At 34.7% G+C, this 20,809-nt stretch overlaps 4 protein-coding genes across 4 annotated transcripts; 2 read left to right on the top strand and 2 right to left on the bottom strand.

Annotated features, from left to right (window-relative positions):
• Nucleotides 1-627: 627 nt before the first annotated feature.
• On the top strand, nucleotides 628-4,155 carry LOTGIDRAFT_219968 (hypothetical protein; the record flags this gene model as incomplete). The annotated part of the gene is made up of 3 exons (XM_009063410.1): nucleotides 628-678; nucleotides 757-919; nucleotides 3,851-4,155. 3 exons carry the CDS (start codon nucleotides 628-630, stop codon nucleotides 4,153-4,155), a joined length of 519 nt encoding a protein of 172 aa, XP_009061658.1.
• A 2,921-nt stretch (nucleotides 4,156-7,076) lies between these two features.
• LOTGIDRAFT_127245 (hypothetical protein) lies at nucleotides 7,077-9,638 on the top strand (the record flags this gene model as incomplete). The annotated part of the gene is made up of 6 exons (XM_009063409.1): nucleotides 7,077-7,230; nucleotides 7,472-7,650; nucleotides 8,139-8,275; nucleotides 8,627-8,759; nucleotides 9,012-9,131; nucleotides 9,498-9,638. The coding sequence occupies 6 exons, from the start codon at nucleotides 7,077-7,079 to the stop codon at nucleotides 9,636-9,638; spliced, it is 864 nt and encodes a 287-aa protein (XP_009061657.1).
• A 1,559-nt stretch (nucleotides 9,639-11,197) lies between these two features.
• LOTGIDRAFT_234990 (hypothetical protein) lies at nucleotides 11,198-14,231 on the bottom strand. Its single transcript, XM_009063408.1, has 4 exons — nucleotides 14,073-14,231; nucleotides 13,233-13,321; nucleotides 12,751-12,841; nucleotides 11,198-11,512 (listed from the first exon to the last, which is right to left on the bottom strand). Exons 1-4 carry the CDS (start codon nucleotides 14,155-14,157, stop codon nucleotides 11,283-11,285), a joined length of 495 nt encoding a protein of 164 aa, XP_009061656.1. The 5' UTR covers nucleotides 14,158-14,231; the 3' UTR covers nucleotides 11,198-11,282.
• A 2,816-nt stretch (nucleotides 14,232-17,047) lies between these two features.
• Nucleotides 17,048-20,442, bottom strand: LOTGIDRAFT_234989 (hypothetical protein). Its single transcript, XM_009063407.1, has 5 exons — nucleotides 20,344-20,442; nucleotides 19,580-19,668; nucleotides 19,187-19,277; nucleotides 17,516-17,755; nucleotides 17,048-17,098 (listed from the first exon to the last, which is right to left on the bottom strand). The coding sequence occupies exons 1-4, from the start codon at nucleotides 20,435-20,437 to the stop codon at nucleotides 17,520-17,522; spliced, it is 510 nt and encodes a 169-aa protein (XP_009061655.1). The 5' UTR covers nucleotides 20,438-20,442; the 3' UTR covers nucleotides 17,048-17,098; nucleotides 17,516-17,519.
• Nucleotides 20,443-20,809: the final 367 nt, after the last annotated feature.

The following is a 20,809-nucleotide window of genomic DNA, read 5'->3' as shown; positions in this document are numbered from 1 at the left end:
TTTGATAAATAATTGTAAATTGGCGTCACCAACTAATTTGAATTCAAATCCATATCTTACAAATCATAAGCAATATGAATTCATAGTTCATTGGAAAATCCAAAATGAATCACGTCTAATACGTATGCTCATCTTTGAAAATTCAAATCATAATTACACCTACATCTAATGTTTTACTGGATAGGCTTACGATTGGAAAATAATTGTTTACCAAATTTGAACATATTAATCATCTGATCCAAAACGTTTCAATCTGGAATAGAAAATTCAATCAATTCGATGAATTTGTAATCTCATTTGCATACAAGAATCTTTACACGAGATACAAATTATCTCTATTGGATACAAAAGAGGTGTCAGTCAAACCTTAACTCCGCCCTCTGAATACTTTGACAACTGGGTGAAAATGGGAGCAACTACGTTTCTTTATCGCCTGCTAATAGATGGTTGTTAAATGGTACATTATAAGATATGTTTTAATGTTTCAATATTATTACAATGGATTTAAGCAAGAAAGATAACTCGGCACCAACGCTCAGTGAGACATCACCATCATCCTCACCAAGATCAGCATCACTGGGAGTAGAAAATCGAAGTCTCCACGACGAAAGGATACCGTCTCCAAATATGACTTTAACAAACTTTTCCATAGCAGAAATTCTGAAACCAGATTTTGGTGTAAAACAGTTGAAAACGAACATTTTTCATCGAATTTATAATAGACCCAGTGTGATTTCCTCAAATTTTCTTTCAAAGGACAATAACCGTCGTGTACCTAGAATACCAGTTTCATCAAGTAGGCCTTCAGAAACATCTAAAAAGGAACAGTTACCGAGTCCGGATTCTAATTCCGAAGAAAAAAAGAATTTGTGGCCAGCTTGGGTTTATTGTACCCGATATTCAGATAGACCGACATCAGGTAATATTTCAGTTTCTTTTTTTGCATTTTTGTTCATTTTTTCAAGTGTTGAATGCTATTTTCACGAGCAATAACAAGTAGAGCACACATATTTTAAGGGAAATGGACAGCATCTTTCCGCAAAATTATTCATTATTTATTGTCGGGAAATCTCTAAACTACCTATGTTTTTGTCTCTGCTTCTCAAAACACTTTGATTGGGGAGGGGTGAGCCGGGTGCCAATGTACATGTTTATTGTAACTTTTAATGAGGGGGATTTCGAAAAAGTACACTTTTGATTATGGATAAATGTGAAACTAAATTTTGAAATAGCTCGACAGGAAAATTATATTACTAAGAGCACCGATTATTCAACGATTAAAAAACTTTAATTTTCAATTTCCAGAAATCAGTAAGCTGTTAACGATAATATAATCAGAATGAATCTTGTTTTTTATGCCTTTTTTTTTGAAAATATTTCTTGGTGGCTAAATCACAAACTTAGAGAAAACTGTCGTTAAAGGATATAGTCATCTAGATATTGCTTCTGTAAACAGATAAACATTGCAATTATATGATTTCCCCAGTAACATATTTAATTAAAGACGAACTTAACGTCTATTTATCATTCTAAGAACTGTTACGGTTTTACTCAAATTGAGTAGTATCAGCTTCATGTAGTAAATATTAAGACGATTTCATCCCTATGTAAATTTCAATTTAAATGGATAGCTAAATCTGTGTATATTTAATTATATTAAATTGATATTTGAATTATATTTATATAAATAATTGATTAAATATTCTCGCACGTGTCTCGTGCTCTACACGTACACCGCACGTGGTCAACAATTAAGACCGAATTCCAACTAAGGAATGGCTTTATTCTTTCAAATATATTACTATTAATTCATTTAGCATGGAAATATTTAACTATGAAAAGGCGAAAACGATTATATAACATTATGTTATTTCTAAATATAATTCGCTATATAAATTATATCTATAATTACATAAATTATCATATTTAATGAGTGTTCGGGTGTTAATTACCCTGGTTAATTAGAAACAATATATTAATATCTCTATTAATGTATAATTATAACTCCATTGTTCTGTGTGTTAATTAGGAATTATGAAAATGATAAATTAACAAGTCTATGCAGGTGTACGTTATTAATCAATATTCTTCTAACCATATTTTATTCTAAAATATACATTTTTATATTTCTACTATTTGTCTACGAGTTATTGCCCTTGATTTTGAAGAACGCTTGTGTAGGACCAGTAATGCTGGAAGGCCTAATAGTGTGGTCTTAGTAATGGCTTTTGACTATTTTATCTCCTATGATAAAGAATAGTTCGAAATATCACCAAAATGTCAAATTGAGAAAAAATTAAATCTATCAATTTGCGAAAATTTCAACTTTCGACTATTTAGGCTACCAACAAATGAAATTTACGTTTAAAGATGAAACCAAAATAAGATGGCGCTAGTATATCATAGATTGTCATGGTCTTGATATGTTACTACAACAATTCCCGAGAAAAATGTATACGCTTTGAATTAAGAGCAAGAAACATCTCGGTCCTGTCCCGTACACAATACTAAAATATCTCAGAAATTTGGTCGTGTTGATTTGTACGTCCATGTATGCCAGAGAGCATATTCGCATGGATAATATCAACCGTTGCTAGAGGAGCATAGCCTGACAAATTCCTGAAAAATGTACGAAAACATGAAATTTGACTTTAGATTCCAACTTATTGATCATGTTGATTTGTAAATGTCATGTCAAGAGGAAATTCATTATAGATGAGATGGGAATCAGTCTTTAATTTAGATCGGCTCTATAGTTCTTCTGACACCTTCTGTTACCATTAATACTGATTTGTCACCCCCATAATTATACCCCTTGCTTTCACTGTGGCAGCTGATTGGTTGTTAAAATCGCTAACACCATGTAGAATAATAAGGTAGAATTTGTTCCACGATGTAGAATTCGTAATTGGCTGTGTTGGAATTGGATGTACTATGCAGAATCTAGATGTAAAAATTATAATTGGGTGTACATATACACATGTAAAATCTCGATGTAAATAGAATGCTGAATACTATTAATAATAATCTTTATTTGGGTGAAAATCAGTCTAATAGCAGAATATTATTAAAATAAGCAAATAGTATTTCCATAATGATGATGACGGATAGGCCTAAGTAAATAGAATGAATTAAATAGAACGGTAAATGGGAAAATTATTATGATGTTGAATCGGTAAATAGAACGTAGAATTTGTAAAAATTACGTAATAATGAGATAAATAATGTGGAAATAATGACGTTGAATCGGTAAATAGAAGGAAGTTTGTATAAATAATGACGTTGAATCGGTAAATAGAAGGAAGTTTGTATAAATAATGACGTTGAATCGGTAAATAGAAGGAAGTTTGTATAAATGATGACGTTGAATCGGTAAATAGAAGGAAGTTTGTATAAATAATGACGTTGAATCGGTAAATAGAAGGAAGTTTGTATAAATGATGACGTTGAATCGGTAAATAGAAGGAAGTTTGTATAAATGATGACGTTGAATCGGTAAATAGAAGGAAGTTTGTATAAATAATGACGTTGAATCGGTAAATAGAAGGAAGTTTGTATAAATAATGACGCTGAATCGGTAAATAGAAGGAAGTTTGTATAAATAATGACGCTGAATCGGTAAATAGAAGGAAGTTTGTATAAATAATGACGTTGAATCGGTAAATAGAAGGAAGTTTGTATAAATAATGACGTTGAATATGGTAAATATGAGTAAAATGGACAAATTGGATGTTGAATAAATACTGTGTCCCATCTGAAATTGATTGTAAACAGAAAATATGCAAGATTCAGTCGTGAAACAAATTTATAAGCATATATATTTTATGTGATGGTTTTTTTATCATTTCAGGGCCAAGAGCTCGCCATGTCAGAAGAAAAAGAAACAGTTCAGAAAGTTCGGAGGACAAACGACCGAGAGTTGCCTTCACAAATGAACAATTAGAAAAACTGAAAGTAGAATTTGAGGAATGTCGTTATTTGACAGAAGCTCGGCGACGAGATTTGGCGATTCGCCTTCACCTATCAGAGTCTCAAATCAAAATCTGGTTCCAAAATAAACGGGCGAAACTGAAGAAATCATCAAGTAGTGAAAATCCTCTGGCACAATGCTTAAGAAATCAAGGTCTCTATAACCATGCACCACTAAGTGATTGACACTACTGTGCAGTTTCGCAATTCACACTGCCTTCTGTTGACATTGTCAAGGATTAATATGCTATTGGCATTGTCTAATATTGACATTGACAAGTACAGTATTGACAGTATATTGTACTGGAATTCTCTGATATTGAATTTGGCATTGTCAGATTGTGGTATTGGCATTGTCTGGTAATGGCATTGCCCGATATTGACATTGTTAATCTCTGGTATTGACAATGTCTGCTATGGAAATTTTAACACTCCTTTTTTTGACATTTAAAGGGATTGGCATTGTCTGATTATGACTTTGTCAGACTCTCGTTTTGGCATTGTCCGATATTGCCATTGACATTGTCTGGTGTTGACAATGTCAGAATCTGGTATTGACATTGTCTGGTATTGCCAGACAATTACATTGTCTAATATATTCATTGACATTGCTAGGTTATATGGAATTATGTGGTATTGACATTGACATTGCCTGGTGTTGACAATGTCAGACTCTGGTGTCCTACTGTTATTGTCTGGTATTGACATTGTCTGGGGCAGATATTTTGGAAAACGATGTTGTGATTATTGAGACTATTATTATTATTATTATTATTATTATGTTGTTAATGTTTTTGTTGGTTTATCTGATATAAAATACCGAATGCATCATTATCTGTTTTTCCTTTTGTCTGCACTCAAAATAGCTGTATTACGAGTGTTATGACTATGGGTTTTTGTCCAATCAACTTTTATGACGTTCTTTCATACAAGAGTACCATCTTTAACAAGTGTCATTTAGACATGCTTCCACACCTGTATTTTGCTTCACTGGTTTAAAGAACATGTTTCAGTTACCCAAGTCTGCAATGATTTAATAACGAACCATTTAAATCAAGGTTGCCCGTGTCACACCTCTTGCTTTTCGCGGCACAGGAGATTAGGGATTTGATCAAGCACTTTAAGCAGCTTTCTTGCTAACTGTATAAGTATCACAGTCAGTATATAATAGTTTCTACAGCACCTACAGTTCCCTACACAAACCAGAATATTATTTGTAAGCAATAACCACAATATTCTTTACCGTAAAATTATCATTATCGGATGGTTTGGGCCTTTCTGTTCACTTCCTTTTTGCACCCAAGAACATAATGTAAGCATGTCTAAACAGTCCCGGTCAAATTGGATCATAAAGACAAACCGGAAATTAAGCTCATGAAAATCGTTATTATGCCCACAGAATTAGAGACAGAAATTATTCGCGTAAATCGTGGTCCTATGACATTTGGACCAAGTTTGTAAGGTTGATCCTGGCGTTCGGTGTCATGATCCTACGCACGTAACGACATTATAGTTAAGTTATGAATAGTCAAGTGAGTGTGATAAAACTTCAATTATCAGTAAATTTGGACATCTGTTTTGATAAAAATATGTCCTCGTGATTAAATTCTTGAAAACTTGACAAAAAGTACGTTGGTCTACTTTAAAAGTTGAATTGAGTTTCCCAATCAGATTAAAATGCTACCCTGTGGGTGAATCCACTTGCCATCCATGCAGGCCCGTCGCCTGACCATTATTAATGGGGGGGCAAAGATTGTTACGCAAAGTCTCCCTTGGCTACGGGCCAGCATCCATGCAGCGTAGAGAGCATCAAGATCTATATTTTACATACAGACAGTAATATTTCTCGATGCAAAATATGAGAGTAGCTACTCTGAAAATGTAGGCACAATCACTCACATCATGTAGCTGTCAATTTGAGGACCTCTTCATGGCTCAGATGAGATGTGTGCAGCAGAAGGGAGATAACTGCATATTAAATGGTTGCAAACGATACCACAATTCAACACAGCATAACATTATTCTTCCCAGTCATATTGACGTATATTATACTGATAAGCAATTAAGCTTGAACATTGTAAAATGTGAATTAGGGTAAAGAAAACATGAGAAAAATATCTGAGCTCCAGATCTGGTAAGAAATTTGTTACTAAATGAACTTACAGAGGGCAATAATTTTCAGTGTGACTACGCCGCACGTTTACCAATATAAACACTTTTGTCTATCGATAACGAGAGATAAATCAAGTAGGTATGATAAGATAAAAGGATTTAATCTGTCAAAAATAAGATGTGTTAATCAAAAATCACGTAGACTAGTCAACATGTCGGTAATTCCTCTTCTCAAGTCTATTCTTGAGTGCCATTTCTTCCCATTGGCATATATACAGTGACACCCTCTCAACCAAGGCACCAACGGGACTAACAGAGAATCCCGATTAAGAGTTGAATACTCAAACACAGTTAATCCCTGGTCATATGTCGTCCATTAAAAAGCGTAAATATCAATGGAGAAATGCATTCGTAGCTACGGGCGGCCATTGTCTATTGTCAGGCGTAGCGAGAATGACCGTCGTAGAGATATAAAAAAAAAGTTTCGTCATGGGTTTAAATCTTGGGCGTTCCTAAGTCATAAGGTAACTATTGAGAAAGAAGGCAGTGCAGGATAAAAAAGCCATGATCTTGGGTAGACAAATTCATCTGGCTCAATAATTAGACAATTATTTTAAGCATAGATAGGGGGAAGAGATCAGTCTTTTCGAGCAGATAAAAAAACACCTTTTTTCACTACGATCTATTTGAACTTCTTACCTCTGTATTCCCAGCAACAAAGACTACAGACTACGTTTAATAAGTTCGAGTTATGCCCCTTTGGTTAATCTTTAATTACGAAGGTAAAAAGAGTGTTCCATTTAGAAAAATGAAAGTAGGAATTGTGTGTCATTTTAACTTATTTTCTGCTTTAATACCACCGAAACAATAAATAATAAAACTTGAAATTCTTAGGAATATTCAGATAATCTTGCTGTTAGACTCCAGCGAGTATCAGCAGTTTGTAGAGGAGCTAAAATCACAACACTTCGTCTATGTTAAGCGCTAACAGAATAATGGATTTTGAAACGTTTATTAAAGATAGAAATCAGCCTGTTGTCTTTAAAAACTTTATAAATGAATGGTCGGCCAGGAAATGGACTCTCCAACATCTAGCTCAATATTTGAAAGACACGGAAATCAAGTGTAAAATTGGACCCAAATTTCAAGGTTAGTACCAGTAGGCCAATTATTTGACAATGCAGTTATAAAAAATTATCCTGGTTGGGCAAGAACACAAGGGCTATTCTACCTGTTTGCATGTTAATTATTGACTCTTTGAACCCTGTTGTGCCAACCATGTCTGTTATTGGCCAATTAGTGATAGCTTTGAATATGGAATATATTTCCCTACTTCAATACAAGGCCTATTGTTCTGATGTATTTTTGAAATATGTTATTATATCTTCAGGAATATTTGAAACACAGTGCTTGTATCTAGATATTACTATAGATGATTTTATTGAATGGTGTTCTAGTAAGAGTAGACCCTCGAATCCTCTACATCAGATTGATAAAGACAAGTACTTCTGTTATTTAGATTATAAATATATGGTGGAATTATTTTCAGATAATGAGGAAATTTTACAAGTAGGTTTTCTGTTTTTACCCCTGATAAATTTCATTGATAATTTTCATCATAATTTGCCATGATGTATAATCAAAATGGCGTTTGAGGTTTCTGTTCAATTACTGTATAATTGCCAATATATGTAAAATGTGCACCTCTTCTGGAAAAAAATCTCTTTCAAAGTAAATATGAACCACATACTGACGCAAAATCAAAGAGTTGGTGTAATGCAAACACTGTAATATTGAGTGCCTACTGCACGACTCTATCTTACTATATGGAACTATATTTAACCCTAAATGGATTTATTGAGCACATTTACAATTACATGCATAGCCTATTGTTGAGAACAAATGATCAATATTCCATTACCATATTTAAGCTTTTAAAAATACTTGAAATTAGCTCTGCTTTAATCTCAATCTTAACAGGTTTCTCAGTACATATCAATACATATTCACATGTTTAGTTGTTTAATATCTGAATATTGTTTATATTATTATTATAGAGTGTAGATTGGGGTGTGTTTGGTTTAACAGATCGTTATGGTAATGATAGTACAATATGGATAGGATCTGATGGTTGTACAACACCTTGTCATTATGATACTTATGGTTTCAATCTGGTATCTCAGATCTCTGGCAGGTAAGCTGTATGAATTAACTAACTGAAATATCTTTAGTATGATTTGTTCCGTGACATTTTACTTGTGAAAGCTCTTACAAGTAATTTAGTTTTGATATTTAGCTTAATTTCAACCTTTGGCAAAGCAAATGAGCCACCACACTCCCCAAATATTGTCAATGTAATGCAAACCAATTGCACGTTCTAGGAGTTCTAGGTTAATTTTTATATGAATTTAGCAAGTTTGGACCATAGTTCAAAGTCTAAAATCGTTTTCTTGCTGCATAACAACAATTTTATGATCACCTATTTCAAACTGAACCTATAGTAGCAAGATAACCAAGAGTTATATCCCTTGTTGTATGATTTTAGAAAGAAATGGTATTTATTTCCACCAGGGGATATGGAATCACTGTATCCAACTAGAATACCATATGAAGAATCCAGTGTATTCAGTGAAGTTAATATCACTAATACTGATTTTAATAGACATCCTCATTTTAAGGTAACATGAACAACGCTTACTCGAGTCTTTAACTGGAAAATGACTTTAATATATGACCACTCATTAACTGTATAATTCTGTTACTAATGCGCACCCATTTGCAGTAATAGGAAATGTAACTGTAAACATAATAGCAACATTATTTAAAAAAACTTTGATAGTATTGAAATCATGAAATATTACTACCATGACAAACTTGGCAGCATTGGAATTTTACAGAAATGCACCCTCAGATATATGGAATTTTTTCAGAACTGTCATCCTTATATGGTAATATTAGAGCCAGGGGATGTATTGTATGTACCTAAACATTGGTGGCATTATGTTCAGTGCCTGGATACAGCTATAAGTGTCAATACTTGGGTTGAAATGGTAGGTATTGAGCTCAAAGTTCATCTGGAAGCAGGCTTAATCCCATCTTGGGTCATTGGTCAAAAAGCTTTTTGTTCTTTGAGATTACTCATGACAAATCCATCCAACTCAATGATTAAACAATTAGATGGTTGGTTTGTTACAGTAACAACAATTTAAGGTGTTACCTCAATAATGAAAAATAGCACTCTACCTGAACCTATCTCAAATCGCAAGCATGCTGAAAAAATCAAAGAGTTAGACATAAAATCATTCAAATTAGAAATTGGCTTTTTATCCAATTTCAATAAATATGGATTTATTAGGAAAATCCATGTGCTTGAGGTATGACTAAAGATCACCTAGTTAAGCCTGTTAACATTTTAGGAAGATGACAATGAGACAAGAGTTAGAGAAGCTATAACAAGAATACTGATATCAAGTTTATCATCCAGTAATAATGATAGTAACAACAGTCTGGTCAATCCCACTGAGGTCTGTTCCAGGATTTTACATAACTCTTATTAGAGAGCTTTCAAATCTCTAAAGGAAATTCTTCCCTAGGTCATTACATTTTGAAAGATCACATCCTCTCTTCCCTGAAACCAAAGATCCAACAAACTCAATATTTTTATCAGTAACTTCTTATGAAATGCACTTCTTAGTTGCTGAATATTGAAATTTACTGTTAAATTCTGTTGTATTTTCAGATCCTACAAAGTAATGAAGTAAATTTTGAATATTTTCAAAATTCCTTGGAAAATATGGTAAAATCTAGTAGGATAGAAACAGACAATAGGCAAAGCAGTGGTTCCGAATGTCTTCTGAATGAAAATAACAAAGGTGATAGTTATCCAGTAACTGATAACGCCAACAAAGAATCAGTATCAACTGATGCTTGTAATTACAATAAATTTCAGCAATTCTGTGATAAATTCCGATCTTGGAAAGTTCATGATTTTGAAGGAAGCAACAGATTAAAATCCATTGGGAAAAGAAAATTGAATGAAAGTGACATTTTTCAATCAGGTAAACAAAAATTTCTGAAATTGAACGAAAGTGAGCAAAAAACATCTGACGATAAATGTAATACTCCAATGGAGAAAGACTCTTATTGTTCAGATATAGACAGTGACATAACTTTATTAAAAAGTGCCAAAAATACCCCCCGAATATACACTGTATCTAAATGTAAGCTCTCAGATCTTCATGACGGCAAAGATTCTGGTTTAACAGCAGATAATTCCATTGACAAAGCAGGAGTTTCAAACTCTGTCCAACAGAGCCATAAACTGATCAAAAGTATTTTGAAGCCAACGGTTATTGATAAGATTTTGGAAGAATTTAATAAAATAGATTGACTTTCTTTCTGTCTTTATTTTCGCATCCTCTCTCAATCCATAATTTGTTAACTTATAATGGAGATGCCGTTGAAACTCTCTCAAAGAAAAGTTAGGAATAAAAAAAGAGAAGTTTAATGCCGTTGACATTGCAGAATATGTCTTTGCTCCTTGTATGGTGTTGTATGTCCTCATTAGCCCATATATAAAGAAAGTTTACAATGCGTGACCTTGTCTCTCCTCAATTCAGATTCAGAAAATATTTCCCGAGATGTTATTTTTATTTAATTTAAAGGAAATGGTCTCCCTTTGATCACAGATTGAGTTCCTTCTGAGTATATATTATTACAGGAAATGGTCGCTGGAGGAATGTCGCAGAAAATGTCCTCTGTGTACTTGAAAGGATGGTCTCTGACACCCAAAAATCACCCTGTGCGCAGACAAAGCGTGATAGTATGATAGAGGCCTGGTTAGATAGATACCATGTGAAATATAAGAAAGTCAAAGATGTTGCCATTTTATAAAAGTAGCAAATATATCTATTGACTGCATAATCAAATTGGCGCTAATTGGTGTTTTGGCTGGATTCATTTTCTTTCCTAAATTTTACCTCTCCTTTCATGAGAAGCACATGAAACAATTCTCAGTGTCGGAGCCGTTATCATTGTAAGGGCGCTAAAATGTCCATACCCCCGTACCCTCTTTTATTTTCTCGGACACCAATATCGCTTTTATTTGAAGGAAGCTGAAGTTTTTAGAAGAATTTTATTGTGTTGTTTTACATCTAATTGAATCAGTTTTTCTCCGTCAAAACTCGAGTGGTTACGACTCCTTACCAACTGGGTTTTTCACAAATAAAGTAATGCTCGTCGTTACAAAGCTCATCAGACCAGCCGTCTTCAGCAATGGCCCCGCAATGTTCTCGGTGGATATAATCGGGAGCAAGTCGGTTGTCAGGTTGGGCTTTTCTCCAGTATTTCAAAAGGACAGGACTTAATGATCTTGTCCATCGCCAAATACCTTCTACCACCATATCTTGGGCAGCAAACCAGAACATCTTACCTGCAGAGGAAAGAGAAAAAGGTGTTTTTAAAGAGCCACGTCATGTTATTTTAAATGTATTTGAGGCATAGCATTAATCAGATGTTAAGATCTACCGTTATAATTTTCATACTTGCGCTCGAAACACATGTTATATTTCCAAATAGATTCGTAAAGTATTACGACTTCGTTAAAAACGAGAATCAAAAATGTATAACAATCATTCGTGGCCCTTTAAATAACGAACCCGTGGTTGGAGCGCAAGCCTCTGCAGGTAAAGATCTGTGGTAAAAAAAAGAAAAATAGTCTCAAAAAACTGATACATTTTTTATTATAACATAAATTTTTCCATCGCAATCAATGACTCTGCCCATCAGTTAGTTAGACGCTAGGTTTTTCACAAATGAAATAATGAAGATGTTTGCAATCTTCATCGTACCAAGAGCCATGCATCTCAATAGTGGCGCAATGTTCCCCCTGGGCATGCTTTGTAACGTTATTATCTGGTTGTCCTGGAGCCCAATTTTGAACGAGAACTGGACTCATTTTGACTGCCATTCGCCATTGATCTTCCACGACAATGTCAGTTGCCGAAATCCAAAAGGAACCACCTAACAATGGAAAAATACATTTATATAACAGTATCAGCCTCTTCGCTTGATGCAAAAACCACCTGATAATATATCATCATCAATAGCAAACGGAATATCGTAAAGTTTTGCTAGCGATCTGCAACAGATTGAGCTTTACGGGAACTGAAGAGGATTGTCGAAAGCTGCAATACAATCCGCACTTTCTTTAAGTGCTACATCCACTACTTACGACACTTTATTTGACGAAGTTAGACGACCAACATCTTCACGATCACACCATTGGAGTGATGAAGATTCCATGATCTCAAATTTGCAGAATTTAGTACAATATTTCAGCTGTTTCGTCTCCAATATCAAATATTGATCTTAAAACATTCTCTCTACCAAGACCAAGATCAGTCTCACATACTCGTGTACACTGTTTTTTTTTCCAAAATGTCTTTGCTCATTTACGACAAGCCCTCCCTTTGAAATTTCTAATTCGTAGTTATAGAAATCAGTTGTATTCTAGCCTTAGATTGTAGTAGACTCTTACCATTCTGTGAAGTCAAAAATGTTTCCAGTGACATGAGTTATAGTGAAGTGACGGGAGGGAACGGCTGGGGCGTAGAGGGGACGTGGGATAAGGGGGGTGTATGGTTTGCTTCTTAATGTTTCAAGTCTTACCATGATGTTTCTTTAATTCTTGTGCAAGGAATTCTTGTTCAGCAGCTGTTTCAATAGTTAAAAGTTCTGAATCTAAGGCTCGGCAATAACCCTTAAAATACAAACAATTGGGTTTATCTTAAAATGATTATGACTTAAACCAATCATAATGACACTCTCTGTGTTGAAGAAGAGCATTGGTTTAAGGCAAAAACAGAAACCATAATGCATTTTTATGGAGTAAGCGCTTTCCTCAAGGCATCTCGAAGATCTTGTCAACCAGCTGGTTCGTGATCAAACCTCCAGACAAGGTTTTCCAGACTATTTTAAGTCAATTGCTCCGGTTGTTTTATTGTTTTGTGTTTTTTTTTTATGAAATTTTGCTAAAGAGATGATTTTATTTAATTTGAAAGTGAAATATAGATGATCCTTAAACATGTCTTCAGAGTATGGTTTATTAAACAGGTGTGAAATACTTATAAACCTAATATATATTTACTTACCACGGCTTGTCCCCAGGATACCTTGATACGTGGAATGACATAACAACTGTCATCAAAATAGAAAAATCCACTCGGACATCCTTTAACACCTAAAAAACGAAAAAAAAGTAAATTGTCTAAAGACGATCGGTACGATACTCGGCAAAATACAGCTCTAGATGGTTGTTTCGTTAATTTTCAATGAGTTATACTTCACTCATGATCTATCGACAAAATCATTGTTTTCACAATCAATTTGAAGTTTGCACCAATTATCATCTTGTTTAAATGATGCTGTCAGATTTAGAGTATGTGCCTAAGCAGCATAAAAACAAAAATCTAATCCTGGTAGATTGTTTAGCGTTCAATTAACTGCCAGCTGGCTTTAAAAGCTACAATTTGTCTTCCTGTTTATTTCCTTTGTTAAACGCCATTTGTTACAAGGGTATTTGAGAGAACATAAGATAACATGAAATTGCAAATTTAGAAACAGACCAAGCAGCTTCGACACCTCATATCACATGAAGGAGAAATCTTATTCGAAATACAGCGATATTGTTCTACACTGAATTGCATTTTGGTCGTAACTCGAAAGTCATTTTATGGATTGTAAGTTATTCTGGTAACAAAGTAATGTATCGAAGAACATAATCATGTGTCGCAAACCCAAGTCGCAAAGTGTCATCGAGTGTCCTGGAAGACTGAGCATGCTCATGATGGTACAGACATCGCTTCAATACATACCGGTACTATTTTATCGATAACAAAACGCTTTTTTGCTTAAAAGTATATATAATTAAAACCTTATTGAGGGAAAACTTAGGGATTTGTAAAAGAATTATCAAAGAATTGTATACTCACATTCGTGAAATTGTTCTGGTAGTACGCAATATACTGTAGCAATAGTTGCGACTGTTAAAGCAGCGACGAAACTCCAGGAGACCATGATGTTGCTAAAAAGACCAGTTCTCTAACTAAACACACCACCAAATGAAAGACGTTATCGCTCAAGATTTAAAATGCTCGAGAAAGTTGGTAAAGTTGAAGTTAATTTGAATAATTTTATTCTTAATCTATATGTGAATAAAGGTCGATTGTTATTCAAATTCATCATTTAAATTACGTTTCAATTAGCTCACGATTAAGTGTTTATTTAAAATCAATCTTCTTTACGTTGATACCAGTGGCGCCATCTGGTCACCGCACAATAATTACCCTACATACCTTAACGTTATGCGTTAATAGAAGAATTCCTATATGCATAAATGTATAGTTTAGAATGGGTAAATTTCCAATGAAATTTCGAGTGGGTCAGTAAAATAACTCACCACATACTTTTATTTTTGTTTACTGTGAAATCTGACACTAATTTATGCTAATTTATGTATCAATCATTTGTAATAATAGCGAGGTATGAATTTAATTTTGAACCCAAAATTCCTGATCTGTGAGTACCTTTGTACCACGTGTTACCGTCATTCCTTGTTGTATGTTTTTATGTAGGTTAATTAAAAACAATATAATCATTAAGTATAGGCGGACAATATTTCGCACGAACAATAAGGAAATAAACTCAGATATGAATTTTTCAATTATGACCATTATTGGTCAAGCTGTTGACCGTTAACTTAAATTCGTTATACGCGGGTGGGTTTAAATTCCAACCGCCCCCACAGCCCAAACGCTAATAAAAATTTGCGATACTTTAAGGATCTAATATTTCAAACTGCGAAAAGAAACATTTTCAATTTGTAGTGACGTCAATATTAGGGAATCACAGATTTTTAAATATAAAACTAAACAAATAAATAATTCTTTCTTGCACTAAAATATATTTCAACGCATGATCCAAATAACTATGGTAATATCTGAAATTCGGACTCGTAATACACGCAATTTACCTGAAAGCCATAGAGTTGTCTAATTATTCAGTTTATAAGCTGACTGAGGCCAATTTTTAGCTACACATATCGCTTTTTAGAAGTGAAATCCAAAACCTTACTCGCCTGGAACTAGATACAAAGTGACTTCTTTTATACGGTTTCAAAACGCAGAATTCAAATGAATTAAGCTGTCGTAATTTCCGGTAATAGTTATACATGGATTGTTTTTATTAGATTGTATACGAACTCGTTGTTGTCGGTTCTTAACTCGTTGTTGTCGGTTCTTAATCGTGAAAAGTACTTCCTGTTTATGATCAATTTCATTCGTATAAAAGATGCCTACATGCACGAATAACAATGTAAATTCTAATTTAAGGTCGGGGTGACAATATGTCATACCTCTGAGAAGCGATATCATAAAAACTTCCATTCAAGCGGAAAACTTTGACAATTGATTCATCAAGGAAGATAATTTCAATAAGCAAGGGAGTTAACTCATCTCAAATTGTTAATTCCATCTATTCAATGTAGGTCATGTAGCGTACAAATGCATGTGTAAAATGATAAATAAATAACGTTGAAGAATTCCAATTGTATATGAGTTTTGCTCTACTTCTATCAACCGAACTAAACTATAAGTTTCCGGCTTATGTGAAAAGTACCAACATTGTTCGTCGTTGGATATGGAATAAGGTAGAATTGAGGAAGGCTCCTTTTAGTGCAGCTTAACATATATCCAGTCTTGCAACCAACCAGATGTTTCTCTTGTCGAGTACGGTTTTAACCTACCAGTGGAGCAGGGCCGGAACTCAAATGCATAGGACTCCGAGGCTCTTTATGCTACTGTCTTATAGCGTTTAGAATTTCTGAAAAGTCAGATATAATATATGTCTTCCTGCATATTTTCTTGGGGTGGGCTTCTCTTGGATCAACTAGTCCTTATGGTCAGAGTAGACCAATGTATCTCACCCGTTCCCCACTGCACACCAAAAGTCGTTATCTAGTTTTCAATAACCTAACCAGATGCAGAAAAGTAGGACATGATCTTCATCTAATTTAATTTCTTGTGTCTGTAGCGATAAATTTCCCCTCCGATGGAGAATTCGAAAATCTAAATTATGATGTTTATTCTCCCGCTGAGATTTCAAGAGGAATATAATTAGTATGACGTATGTTTAATGGGACCCTAGATTGTTGTTGATGATGAGAATTCTATCAATTATTTACAGTACAATTCCCTCTTCCAATATCTAACAACAACCAAGAAACAATAAACATAACCCATCTTTGATTTCGGTTTAATTGGCTGGAGCCTTAATTATGGTTTTATGTTTTTGTATGCCGAGTTTGCAAGCGCGGATTCTTCAGTATTGTTGATAACGCCGTTTATAATGATATTATATTTTAACTTTCATGGTCGACATCATAAGGATGCAAATCATTGATATGTTATCTGTGCAATGACCTAATTTGTGCCCCATGAAATATTGTAATGGTTTCTATTCCTGTTTTGATAGAGGATTCTGCATCAAGACACAATGAACTGCACCTCAGTTTATTCCGGGAAAAGCTCCACATAATCTAGTCATTTGGGTGGGGAAAGGAACAGAGGTCGTGCATGTGAAACACTCCTCGACAGTTTTGAAATCACCCACTGGTTTTTCTTATTTCCAAGACCCACGGAATTGACTATTCTTCAATCAGATGAAGTTGGGCGTTGGGAAATGCAAGAGTACCAAACAGAGAGAACGAGGCCTCGGACGCCATAAATCAGTACTTATGCCTTGTGCAAATATAATAGACGAGGAACGGTGGGGCGTATGGTGCGCACCGTTCACCACACCGGACGCCACACCTCGTCCTCTCCCACAGCTCTCATACACAGTATTCTGCTACTGGTTTTGTTACTTAAACGTTTAAGCTTTCAAGTATGTTAGTAAAAAAGCAAACATGTTGTACATAACACAATCTTTATTTAGAAGTAATCTACATTTCTCTTCAAACCTGGAAAAAAAGTAAAATTCACAATTATTCATGAAACATTAAAAAGACTCTAAAAGGATATTAAAAATGTTCACAAATTTGTCTATGTCAAGACCTATTTCTGATGCAATAGCCATTTGTGTTTCGAGAGTTCTCCACAGCCACTTAAACGTCAATTACCAGCAAGAGCAATTGTATTTAACAAAACCACTCACAACCACGGCTATATAGGCCATAGCGGATAGGTAAGAAAGCCTTCTTTATGATAGCGAAGCCTGTGAGTTCGGCCGTCCTATTTGGACCAAAACCATCACTCTTGTAATGTACAATGGTGAAAGTTTTGTCAATGTCTGTGCCTCAGTTAGTTACATTGTCCAAGTTAGCCTCTCTGACTTATTACGTCATAAAATATACAACGTAAATATGTAGGCTATATACCTGCTTAATAGATAGGCTTTTCACAAACAAAATGGTATTTTTGTTCACAATCCTCGTCATACCATCTATAATGGGTTCTATCACTCAGCACCACGCAATCTTGAACGTGGCCCTTTCTGTTCATTTTATTATCAGGTTGGTAAGGCCCCCAAAATGTTTTTACTACTGGACCCATAGTGTTACACCATCTCCAATCGCCTTCAAAAGTCAAATCAGTAGCAGCGATCCAGAAATGACTGGCTGAAATAGATGAACAGAATATTTACTACTCAAAGGAAGCTCAAGATCCAATGGAAATAGACCCTTATTTTATTTCCTAGAGATGAGCTTGTTTTGAATGAAAGTTCGATGTCAGTAGCATCGATCCAGCAGTGACAGGCAAACGATATGATCACAATATTACACATTTCAGTGGTCAAATAATTAAGCCAGGGATACACGTGTACTCGTTAAAGTGTCTTCTTTCTCATTCGATAAAGCTACATTGTAGTTGTTTTTAGAATAAAAAATCCTACATCTAATTGGTCTGTAACAAAAGCTGATGGGCGGAAATTACGACAGCCTCAATATTCAGATTGATATTAACATTCTAAAGTGCAGTTATTGCAGTATTGACAATGAGTTGCTTTCAAAGTATACATAGTCTAATATTTTTTAAGAAAATGTTTTGATAAAATTCCGGTACAAAAGGCACGTAAGAATAGTCCAAATAACCATTGAAGCGCCTTGAATTTCTGTGGTCTGAACGACTTTATTTAAACGTTGGCGGTAGTTGGCGAATTCGACTATCCGTTTTGAAAGTGAAACGACATGCCGGGGGCGTATTAAATAGCTGCGGGACAATGCATCTGTTTTTTTTTAAAAAAAAATATCTGCTGTTTTTAGACTGCCAATGTATGTTTTCTATTTTGAAATTCCTTGATCGGCCTACTCAATTATCATTAAAACGTTGTTTTAAAACTTGTTTGTGTGATATTTCATTGTCGAATTGATTCTGTCTTTCTTCAGACAAAACAGGCATCCCGAGGCCTATTACAAGTAACAAATATACTTTTCATTTGATTACAAATTCTTCCATTCATTCACGTAATTCTTTAGGTTTTTGTCAAAGAGACGAAAGCGAGTTTGTCTTGAACACATGTGTCAATGTCAAACGCTTTTAAGTTAAAGAACACAAAAAAGCTTGTTAATTCTACTGTTAACATGTGTTGTACAACGACATCATACAACTGATGGTTAGTAAGCAGCTTTTGATGTTTTCCCATTGAAACGTTGTAGGACAATTACAAATACAATAAATAGATAAATATCACAGCAAACAATGACGTCAAGTCGGGAATAATTTGATATTGTTTGAAATATCTGACCGAAAAATACATGGGCCCAAAAAAAGTGTATCGCAGGGAAATACCCACACACGCTGAAATTGGGTAGCCGAGAAAACACAGTCCTCGACTATTTACAATTACTTATGGCAATAGTCGGCAGTGTCGTTTCTATAAATCACTCGCTGGGGGGAAGGGGTAGCGAGTTTGGGCCACAGAATTGTCAATGTGGGCTCAAAGGCAAATATTTTCCTATGTAAAGTGAGATTTTTGTGGAGGGGGTCAAAGCCGAATCAAATATCTTTAGGAGACTATATAAATAAACTAGAAATACATATTTCACTACCTCGTTTTTTTGTCAGATAACCCTCCAAGAAATTCTGTTCTTCTTCATCATCAACTCTGACTAATTCTGAATCGAAAGTGTGGCAGAATTCCTGAAATTGGAGGGGAATATAAAAGCAATGTACATGGTGTGTCTGTGGATATTCAGACACTCTTTGGTACCCCAAACTCGGGTCGATTGCGATTTTCAAGATATCTTGAGAGTCGTATCGATCACATCCAAAAGATTTACGGCACTAATATGACTCAGATCCACAAATTGTGGTATTATGGAAACTACTATCAACTGTTCTGTCACAGATTCTGAACACCCAGGTCAATTATTTTCGTAAGAAATTCCTCATTTTATTCTACACCAGCCAAATAATTGTCAAAATTTTCCTGAAATACTCACCAATGCGTCGCCCCATGTTACACTGGCGTCAGGAACTACATAGCATTGTGTTTTAAATCTGGTAAAGCCGGTTGCACACCTTGGTTCACCTAAAATGTCCAAATATTACAGTTGATCATGGAGATAAACATAAAACAAACATTACTTTCGTGGAATCCAAATGGATACGGACCAAACTGGCAAGGGGAACACGTGCATGTGATGTCCGCCACAGTATTTATTGTTATTACCCCTACATTTCCTGATCACTCCAGGCTAACATTGCAGTCAATACGTTCACAAATGTTCATAGATGAAAAAGAAACTCAAATTGTGTTCATATAATACCTGTGTAAAAATGTAACATAAGCTTTTGAATCGGTTTGGCGATACTCAATTATTGCTATAGCAAAGCGACCCATAATTTTTTCTAAGTGTAGGGCTAATGAAACCCTAAACACTTTGCAGTTTACAACTAGAGAAATTTTGCACACACTTGAATTTGCCTATACTCTTACTTACTATGATTTCTAACTGTCGAGGAATTAAACAAACACAGTCTGCACAACACAGGTCTTAGTTTATTGTCCCATCTTAACGACTAGAAGAAACCGACGAAATCACCTGAGCTCGTCCCGTTAATATTTCTCAATGTAAAATTCTACACTTATGACAACAGCTTATCCTAAGATTTTTTGTGGAACGGGGCCCAGAAGCGTTAATTATTTAACCTCTCTGATTTTAACAATATATTTATCTTCCAGAGATGAATAAATAGTACTTACATAGGATGCTTTCACTGAAATGTGTATCATCTTGAATAGCCAATGAAATGGCGATGGTGGCCACGAAAACAGCAATTTCTCGCCAGCTTAACATTCTTGCTGTTCAGAGATTCAAATGAACGTATTTCAGAAAATGGAGAAAGAAATTTTTATTCGCCTCGACTTTGGAAAAAAAAATCGAATGAACTTTGCATAAGACATAAATCATAACTATGTAATTTACATAACAAGAGAATAATTCTTAATGTTTAGATCAAGTTAATTGACTTTAATGACCACACAGGTGTTATTGATCATAATTGGAATTTAGGTTATATGTAAATATATAGGGGGCAATGTTTTTTCCTATCGCCTCTGTAATCTAACCTAGAACCCCAAATATAGGTGGATTGAAGATTGCATCAACAAACCTTTACTTGATTGTACATTCAGATCAGTGTGTTTGGGGTAGGGTAGTTATTACAAA

Source organism: Lottia gigantea, assembly GCF_000327385.1.
Source record: "Lottia gigantea unplaced genomic scaffold LOTGIsca_57, whole genome shotgun sequence".
NCBI classification, from domain to species: domain Eukaryota; kingdom Metazoa; phylum Mollusca; class Gastropoda; family Lottiidae; genus Lottia; species Lottia gigantea.
Note: the sequence above shows the minus strand (reverse complement) of the source record. Positions and strands in the feature narration are given on the sequence as shown.

Excerpts from the sequence above, each read along its gene's own strand:
- LOTGIDRAFT_234990 (XM_009063408.1), bottom strand. The coding sequence starts at position 14,157 with ATGGTCTCCTGGAGTTTCGTCGCTGCTTTAACAGTCGCAACTATTGCT. Across the intron at positions 12,842-13,232 it reads TATCCTGGGGACAAGCCGTG|GGTTATTGCCGAGCCTTAGA; the intron begins GTAAGTAAATAT and ends TTGTATTTTAAG. Across the intron at positions 11,513-12,750 it reads AGAATTAAAGAAACATCATG|GTAAGATGTTCTGGTTTGCT; the intron begins GTAAGACTTGAA and ends TTTCCTCTGCAG.
- LOTGIDRAFT_234989 (XM_009063407.1), bottom strand. The coding sequence starts at position 20,437 with ATGTTAAGCTGGCGAGAAATTGCTGTTTTCGTGGCCACCATCGCCATT. Across the intron at positions 19,278-19,579 it reads TAACATGGGGCGACGCATTG|GAATTCTGCCACACTTTCGA; the intron begins GTGAGTATTTCA and ends CTCCAATTTCAG. Across the intron at positions 17,756-19,186 it reads TTATCTGACAAAAAAACGAG|CCAGTCATTTCTGGATCGCT; the intron begins GTAGTGAAATAT and ends CATCTATTTCAG.